At 41.5% G+C, this 9816-nt stretch overlaps 1 protein-coding gene across 4 annotated transcripts in view; it reads right to left on the bottom strand.

Moving 5' to 3' along the window:
- The window catches only part of cblb (Cbl proto-oncogene B, E3 ubiquitin protein ligase), an 81106-nt gene that overhangs the window by 14531 nt on the left and 56759 nt on the right, over positions 1 to 9816 (bottom strand). For all 4 annotated transcript variants that reach the window (XR_006380695.1, XM_044222853.1, XM_044222854.1 and 1 more), the window contains exons 12-14: positions 7073 to 7273; positions 5157 to 5351; positions 4172 to 4558 (exon numbers count right to left, since the gene is read on the bottom strand). Coding sequence is in view for 3 of the 4 variants with exons in the window: in XM_044222853.1 (XP_044078788.1) it covers positions 4172 to 4558; positions 5157 to 5351; positions 7073 to 7273 (783 nt within the window). In the remaining variant the exon portion in view is untranslated. The remainder of the gene's footprint in view (positions 1 to 4171; positions 4559 to 5156; positions 5352 to 7072; positions 7274 to 9816) is intronic.

Here is a 9816-nt window from a genome sequence, read left to right as displayed (position 1 = left end):
GTTCTGTCAACCAGGAGTTAGTGTTTGGCTCCTCTGGTTTCTTTGCTGATGCCCTTCTGTGCTTTGCACATATATTGATCCATGTGCCCACTTATCTTAGCCGCGATGATGCCTGACATGAGCTTCCATGTTGTGGAGAGACAGGTTATTGGCCGATAGTTGGATGGGACTGTACCCTTTGAGGGATCCTTTAGGATCAGGACTGTACGCCCTTCGGCAAGCCATTCAGGGTGCGTCCCATCCGTTAGCAGCTGGTTCATTTGTGCTGCTAGGCGCTCGTGGAGTGCAGTGAGCTTCTTTAGCCAGTAGGTGTGGATCCTGTCAGGGTGCTGTCCAGTTTTTCATACTTGAGACTCTTTCTTGGATGTCTGCCGCTGTGATGGTGACTGGATTCTGTTCAGGGAGGTTGCTGTGGTCCTCTTTCAGAGCCACCAGCCACTGTGCATCGCTGTTGTGTGATGCCTCCCTCTCCCATATACTTTTCCAGTACTGTTCAGTTTCCAGCCTTGGTGGGTCTGCTCTGCTGTTATTACCCTGCCATTGAGCGTACACTTTCGCAGGTTGAGTTGCGAACAGCTGGTTTATTCTTCTGGCTTCATTATCTCTCGTACCTCTTTAGGCGGCTGGCCAAGGCTTGGAACCTCGTTTTGTCAGTTTTGAGTGCTTCAGGTATGGACATCTGGTTGTACCTCTTGGGTACTTGTTTTCTCATTGCACCTCTCTCGGCCTCTGTCAGTTGGCTCACTTCTCTCCGTGCCTCCTTGATTTTTGCCTCCAGCCTTTGTTTCCATGGTGGGTACTGTTTCTCATGGCTCCCATGGTTGCTCTTATAACCAAGCATCTTGAGGATCACTGCTGCTGAGGCGTATCAGCTCATTGGTTTCAGTGATGGTTGTGGTAGGGATCGCACTCAATGCTGCATTCACATCTTCTAGGAGACTTTCTGATAGTACTTCACTTAGCCGTTGTAATTGGCGACGGGGTTGCCTTGCATTCATTCTCGCCATGATCTTATCTTTCAGGTCAGTCGCTGCCTCGTTCAGCGTGATTCTTGTTGGGGCTTCGTACCCAATCTCCGGTTGAGGAGCTGCCATTGGCTCCCCTCTGACCTGTTGTCCTGGCTCCCCCTTGCCGTAGCATTTGTGTTGTATCTCGTCAATCTCAAGTTGTGATAGCAGTTGCCGCTTGTGGATGTTGGAACACTGAGCTACTAGTTGCTTCGCTGTAAGCCTTGATTGTGGGTTTTGAAGTAACCATTCATCCCACATCCTTTGGACGCATTGAGCAATGACCATCATCCAGTGTGGAGCGGCTGGATAGCTCAACTTGTAAGTCACAGGACCAGGGTTCGAATCCCCCTCGGGGCGGGAGCAATGACCCAACATCCAATGGGTCCTTTGGCAAGACCCTTCACGCTACTGCCTACCTCATCATGAGTGACAATGAAATACATGAGATGCCGGCTCAGACGTCGCCTGGCCAAACAAGGTCTGCGTCAGGTGTTGGGGAACCAGAGCACCGAGATGAAAAATGGGCTACTGGAACAAGATGGAGATGGGCGAGATGTGATAACAAGGCTCTGTTGGAATGCTACTGCTCCAGTAACCCTAGTCAGAGGGGTTACATGCAAAGGATGTGGGATGAATGGTTACTTCGAAGGCTTACAGCCTTGATTGTGGGTTTATATACTGCTCAGCAGTATTCTGGTTTCCAGATCAGTAAATGTTGAGGCAGTCTCTGGAGGATTTGCTTGGTTGCATATGAATGGTCAGTACAATCAGGGATTTCATTATTTAGCATTGATTATCATATTTATATTCCATCCAACACACTTCAAGTATGTATTTACTCATTAGAAAAATGGCAATGTAGCGTATTAGTCTTGTATCTGCTGCATGCCTTATCTACAAAGCTTTTATTCTCACTTTTTTCCCCATCTCTTTGACAATCAGAGAGGTGAACCGTATGCATGAGTAATTAAATCAGGCTTGACTCAAGGAATAAAATCCCCCTCGTGAATATCTACAAACAATAAAAACTTGTGAATCATTAAACTTTCCACCACTCTCTGCTCATAATGGATCCCATACCCATTAATGTAAACTCATTGAGATTTTGACACAACATAAACAAATGCACATTCAGTTACTTTATCTAATGAACAATATTCCAAACATCAGTGGGAGTTAAAGCAGGCAACTGCTCCACTCACCTGAACTGTGAACAACAAACCCCTAGTCACAAACTAACAGGAATCCACTTAAATAAAAAATTACTGATGAATGCTATGAAAGTAAAGTGCATCAGGTGCAAACATTAGCATAAAGGACAAGTACATTCCATTTAACAACAGCAACACATTTAAAGCTTAGTGCTATGCTTAGTGCTGTTATGTGTGAAACATAATGCTTTTACTACATGTAAAATAGCTGTCTGTGTTCATTTTTGCACTTGATGTACTTTACTGATTCATACAGTACTGCCAATCAGATAATAAAACTACTTAAAAACTGGTTTAGTGAAGTGACTTTCAGTTTCATTTGTTATTGGACATTTTAATCTTTAAAGCTGACAAAGTATTTGACTGTATGGTTGTGGTTCACAGCTCTGGGGGTGCTGTACAAGTAATGCAGTTCAAACCCTTAACAACCACCAATGATGTGTGCTAGAGCAAGGCACATAACTAGGTATGTAAACTGTACCTGGATGTCCCACTGCAGCTTTATGTCTTCATGGGATATAGTTAATTAGAATCCAGTTTCTTTTATTATTGAGCTAAACAGGCTTAGATGTCCCACTGATTGTGAGAAACAAGCATTATCATGTGACTTTTTCCACTTCCCCTAAATGTAAAAAACACTTGAGAATCACATTACTTTTATGAACGGTACAGGCATTTATAAGTGGTCTTTATTTTAACCATATCTTCACATGTCTCATTAAATATTAAACGTTATATGTGACACAGTGCTTAACACTTTTGGTCACAGTCTTTTTTTCCTTTCAGCAGTTTTTTAAGAGTCTATCGATGGAGAGAAAGATCTGCAATGATAAAGAACTCACATTCTATGCATAACACATTACAGAGACTTATGCATCTATGAATAATACATTTCCAAAATGTGGGCACCAGGAAACCCACATGATGGCATAAACAATAATGACTGAAATCTGTAGGAGGTGAGAGAAATGCTGTATTTCCCACACCTATCACTGAAACCATCAACTAATGTATAATATTATTAGAGGCTTTTGGAAATCTAAATTAGTCTGAGTGAACTTTCTAAAATAAACAGATTTTATTTAGCATGCTAGTAAGCTGTGGAGCTAGTTCTGTTTGTCCCACTAATTTCCTTTCCATGGTTCACCTGGTCAAGCAGATTATCAAATACATGTAGAGACCGTAACACAGAATACAAATGTTAAAATCAGGACTGGACTTTGCTTCTTAAAAACGCCTTCTTACCCTGTCTCATATGTTTGCTGTGTTCAAGTCCTGAGACAATGATCAGTGGCCCCTCACTATGTGTGCGTAGCATGAAGGGGCTACAACTTACATTTTATTGTGCAACCCTGTCTTGTAACCTTGATTCCTGAGATTATGAGACACATTGTAAGTGTGTACAACTACACTAGCAGCTCTATCAGGCTGCAATGCTCATTGTTAGGATAACCATACGATTAGATAAACCAAAGTATTGGACAAATAGAAATTTTGACCTGCTGGTGGAGCTAGATGAAAAGCCAGAAGAGCACCAAAGTTCTCAAAGACCATGAATGTCTGCACCAAATTGCATGGTAATTCATCCAGTAAATTGTGTAATGTTTACCATGTTCAACATGTTAGCAGATGCTGATGGGAATGTCATTAGTTTTGCAGGTATTTGGACATAAACCAAAGCAATGGACAAATTAACATTTTGACCTGATGATAGCGCTAAATGAAAAGTCACCAAAATTTTTCCTATTCATCCTGAGGGGAACATGAATGTCTGAACCATAGGATCACCACAGTCATTAGGATTCATCCTCTCAGAACCATGAATGTCTGTACAAATGTCATGGTAATCTATTTTTCTTTTATTGAGGAAACAAAAAATAATGAAATAGGCGTTTCCATATTTATCCCAAGTTATCACCTTAAATGTTCAAACTGACATCTAAGCCCTACCTTGAAGCTCTCTGAGTTTCCTGCGCCCTCCATTCTGTGATGTAACCTCCCAAATCCCACCGATGGACAACTGAGTGGTCTTCCATTCAGGTGAGAGGGGCTGGAGGGTCCCAGCTGAAGTGGGGGTTCGGATCCAGTCCTCTGGGAATCTGCATAGTGGCTGTTTTTGGGACACCGTGTCTCAGGGGGCATCTGGGAGTCTGACAGCATGCCGGTAGAAGATGAGATTGCAGAGGACAAGGAAGTGGAACTGGAGAGCCAAGAGTGGCGTGACTCTGGGGGGATTGGAGGAGGACGCACAGGGGGAGGCGGTGGAGGTGGGTCCCTTTGGGGAGGAGGTGGGGCTGGGAGAGGCTTGTCCTGCTTCCTGGACATGCCGGGGGAAGACTAGAAAGGTGGAGAGATATGGTATGTTCACAGAAATGATAGAAGACAATCTAAACAATTCAAGACAAAATTTTAAATCACACCACACCATATAGATTTTCTATGTTTTAATTGTTGTTGTTTTTGTGTGGGCCCCAGGAAGACTAGCGAGCACTTTGTGAAAGCTACATGTAATGGGGATCCAAATAAAGGATAAAACGTTTTTTACCACAGATACCACAGTTTTTGGCATTCAGTATGGTCACAGGTCTTCGAGGCATGCTAGAGCTGCTAAATAAAAATGTGCAAGTGAAATGTGCATAAAACCTTGTCCATAAACTTTGGCTGAACCTAGTGTGAAAAGATTTTCCCCCAACAATTTCCACCTCTACCAGCCACTAAGAAATGAACACTTGTCACATCACATAACATCCTCCTTATGTAATTTATTATTCTTGTTTTTGAGCCCCCCTGTAAAGCACTTCCTAAACTTTGCTTTTATATAAAAGTTGTTTTAAATTATTATGTGACAGTCCACTGATGCTTGACTTTATTGACTATGTGCAGGAAAATACAGGTGACCCATTTTTCTTTATATCTGGGGAATACTGTGACTGACCTTCGGGGAACTGGTGGGACTCGCAGATGGGGAGCGGATGGCGCCCTTCTGGATGAGGTCAAGTCGTGGCGGTACGGGGGGAAGGCCGAGGTGCTGGATGCAGTGGCTGGGGTCTCCTCCGTGGGCTTTTCTGTGTTGGCTGACAGGTGAAGAGCTGGGAGACACCATGGGCGAGTTCTGGCGCTCGGCACAGTGCTGAGAGAAAAGTAAATAATCTCTTAAAGGGGTTAGGGTTTAATCATTTATGACCAGCTGTTCTGTTGCTTAAGCATTGTAAAAGAGTTAATAATCTGGGTTCATATTTATCAATCTACTAAAAGTAAAATTCTGGACTTAAGTGAAAGACAAAAGTAAAAATCCTTCACTTTTACTCCTAAAAATTAGGATTTAAAGGTGGGGTATGCGGTTCTGGAGAAATCCAATACCATGAAAAATACCATAATACAGAGCGAACAATGACACAGCAATTATTGTAACTAACGTTAGCTAGGTTGTGTACAAAGACCAGTTTTTTTTCAGCGCACACACTGAACGGACAGCTAGCGGACCGTGAGGAGATATTTGCTGAATTTGACTAAAAGATGTGTATTAGATTTGAATCGCATGCCCCGCCTTTTAAATTTATTGATCAAATTTCTTCAATTTAAGAGGGCTCCAGAGGTGTTTTAAGTTGGTTAAAGTAGATCCTAGATGACTTCAGTACAGAAACAGAGATGAGAGCACACCATTTAATAAATGTTCTGGACTGATGCAAAATATCATTCATCATCATGAATAATGCATTAGCTGAAGCAATATGTATGTGTAATATGTAGTTTTAGCCGACCACTTGCATTTGATTTTAACATTTTATAAGATGTTACACTACTTTTTCTTTTTTTGCATTCATCCGGGGTGCAAACAACAAATTTGAAACACTGACTTTGTTTGGAATCACTTTTCATGCTTCTCTGTGGTCTGCACTTGTCACTGTGGTTCTAAATTCTCCTTATTATATTTTTCTCTGATGTACCTCGTCTACCAGCAGCAGAATGTCCTCCCTGCTGCAGTTAAGCTTTCTTTTTGTTTTCATTTTTAGTTATATATCAGATTGGTGTTCATTTCACGTTTTAATTGCTATTGGGGATATTATAGATTTCACACAAATAAAATTAATTTTTTAAACTTAAAATCACATCTGTTTTAGTAAAATAACATTTCAATGAGTAAAATGTAAGGATTTAAAAAAAAAGGGATGAACAATGGGGCAGAGACAGGGTAAATCACTGATTGGCTGAGCATATGTGTGATCAATCATGTGATCACCTGAAAGTTGCTCTTAAAGGTTCATCCTACACTTTGCTGTAAGTAGTAGTAAGTCACTTATGTCTTATTCACTCAGTTAAGGCAAATCAGATTTCTTTAAGCCCTTTCACTTACTCATCAATAGATCAACTGTGGGAGAAATCTGGGGGTGACTAAGGGGTTTATGGGTGTAATAGAATTTGACAATTTGACTAAAGTATGGTTTCACAAAGGAGCCCTTAAGCCCTGTGATCATGTTGTTTTGGGTTATGGGATACTAGATGTTCCTATCATAAGAGAGAAGTGTCCCAGAAGTCTCTGTTCTTTTTATATTGATAACTTAGGATGGAGACAGTCTCTTTCTTTGTCTCATCTTTACCTGTAAACCACCACCCATCATTCTGGTATAAGAAGTGGAAGTACCTTTTGGATGCAAAGTTAAGCATTGTGTTGGCTGTGCCCATGTGTACATGCTGCCACATTGCTTCTCTGTCGACAGATTTGTTTGTAATAAATCCATATATTCATGTAACGACAACTGGGGCTCAACAAGTTATTCCTTTATTCAATTGAGGACCTCTATTCAGGGTTTTCTTAAACATCAACTACCAGCTAGTACTACAAGTCTTTACCTTCCTGATGTTGGCTAGTCCATTCATGATCAGGCAGTCCTCTCGGTCTTCCTCGTCATCCAGCTCCATCATGGGGCAGCTGTGCTGGTCCAGGAAGAAGCACTTGGTGCCCTCATTTCGTGGGTCAAAGGGATCCACAATTATGGGCTCTGTGCCTTTGATCTCACAACGACAGAATGGACAACCCTGACCATCCGATTCCTGGAACAGATAAGGGAAAGAGTTTGCATAAACAAATATATTTAATGCAAACACAGTCATTCACACTTACACAGACACAGGTGTGGCTGTGACATTTGTAGCCCACAGACATTTCTAAATCTAATCTGATGAGCATGGTTTTGTTGCTGTAGTGTTTTGAGAACATGAGGAATCACTTGGAGTGTCGAGCAAGAAGGCGATTACTACACACAGCTGAGATACACATGGTTACAGTTATGTGTGTCACTACTACCCTATATCTTACTCTCTCTTCACCCCATTCATGAAAGGACTCTGGCAAAGTCAACTGGACACATGCTTGTGTAGATCTTCTCCAGGGAAAAATTGTTTTGTAACTTTCCAACATTCATTGGCCACATGTACAGTGGTGGGAAAAAGTGTTTGCCCCCTTCCTGATTTCTTATTTTTTTGCATGTTTGTCACACTTAAATGTTTCAGATCATCAAGCAAATTTAAATATTAGTCAAACATAACACAAGTAAACACAAAATGCAGTTTTTAAATGAAGGTTGTTATTATTAAGGGAAAACAAAATCCAAACCTACATGGCCCTGTGTGAAATAGTGATTGCCCCCTAAACCTAATAACTGGTTGGGCCACCCTTAGCAGCAACAACTGCAATCAAGCGTTTGCAATAACTTGCAATGAGTCTTTTACAGCGTTGTGGAGGAATTGTGGCCCACTCATCTTTGCAGAATTGTTGTAATTCAGCCACATTGGAGGGTTTTCGAACATGAATTGCCTTTTTAAGGTCATGCCACAGCATCTTAATAGGATTCAGGTCAGGACTTTGACAAGTCTTCATTTTGTTATTCTTCAGCCATTCAGAGGTGGACTTACTGGTGTGTTTTGGATCATTGTCCTGCTGCAGAACCCAAGTTCACTTCAGGTTGAGGTCACGAACAGATGGCTGGGCATTCTCCTTCAGGAGTTTTTGGTGGACTGCAGAATTCATGGTTCCATTTATCACAGCAACTCTTCCGGGTCCTGAAGCAGCAAAACAGCCCCAGACCATCACACTACCACCACCATATTTTACTGTTGGTATGATGTTCTTTTTCTGAAATGCTGTGTTACTTTTACGCCAGATGTAATGGGACACACACCTTCCAAAAAGTTCAACTTTTGTCTCGTCAGTCCACAGAGTATTTTCCCAAAAGTCTTGGGGATAATCAAAATGTTTTCTGGCAAAAATGAGATGAGCCTTAATGTTCTTTTTGCTCAGCAGTGGTTTTCGTCTTGGAACTCTGCCATGCAGGCCATTTTTGTCCAGTCTCTTTCTTATGGTGGAGTCATGAACACTGACCTTAACTGAGGCAAGTGAGGCCTGCAGTTTTTTGGATGTTGTGGGGTCTTTTGTGACCTCTTGGATGAGTTGTCGCTGCGCTCAAGGGGTAATTTTGGTCTGCCGGCCACTCCTGGGAAGGTTCACCGCTGTTCCATGTTTTCGCCATTTGTGGATAATGGCTCTCACTGTGGTTCGCTGGAGTCCCAAAGCTTTAGAAATGGTTTTATAACCTTTTCCAGACTGATAGATCTTAATTATTTTCTTTTTCATTTGTTCCTGAATTTCTTTGGATCTTGGCATGATGTCTAGCTTTTAAAGATCTTTTGGTCTACTTTACTTTGTCAGGCAGGTCCTATTTAAGTGTTAAGTTCTTGATTGGGAACAGGTGTGGCAGTAATCAGGCCTAGGTGTGGCTAGAGAAATTGAACTCAGGTGTGATAAACCACAGTTATGTTTTAACAGGTGGGGCAATCACTTTTTCACACAGGGCCATGTAGGTTTGGATTTAGTTTTCCCTTAATAATAACAACCTTCATTTAAAAACTGCATTTTGTGTTTACTTGTGTTATATTTGACTAATATTTAAATTTGTTTGATGATCTGAAACATTTAAGTGTGACAAACATGCATAAAATAAGAAATCAGGAAGGGGGCAAACACTTTTTCACACCACTGTACATATTCCACATGGCAGGCCCTGTCAAACCGGGGTCATAAATAAGAGAATAAAAGATTTTGGTTTTCAGTGCATCCCTCTACATTGACTCAGGGGCTACAATCAATGGCAATATTTACAAAGAACAAAGCTGCATTTGTGGCGGCCATATGGTTGGGGACTTGGCAGGGAATGCACCAAAGGCATGATTGAAACTTATTCCTAATTAGAGTGGGTGGAGAAGGGAAGGAGTGGGAGGTTAAAAGGAAGGGAGCCCAGGTGGGCGATGGTCATAGACATTGAAGAAACCATACTGCTCAGCAACAGACATGACTGAAGTTACAAACTAAAACAAAATGCTCCTGAACTTCTGTCATGGTGAAGGGGAGAAATCCTACCCAGCTTCACTACGCTCTGAGATAGACAGGAAATGGCACTTAACTTCACAAACAGGGTGTAATATACTCACCTTTCCCACATTGATTTAGTGATTTGCAGACACCTAGATATCAAGGTTAAAACTTGGCAAAATCTAGTTTAGGAGTGAATGTTTTTTAGATGTCTAGTTTACATATATGT

Source organism: Siniperca chuatsi, linkage group LG14 (assembly GCF_020085105.1).
Source record: "Siniperca chuatsi isolate FFG_IHB_CAS linkage group LG14, ASM2008510v1, whole genome shotgun sequence".
Lineage (NCBI taxonomy): Eukaryota > Metazoa > Chordata > Actinopteri > Centrarchiformes > Sinipercidae > Siniperca > Siniperca chuatsi.
Note: the sequence above shows the minus strand (reverse complement) of the source record. Positions and strands in the feature narration are given on the sequence as shown.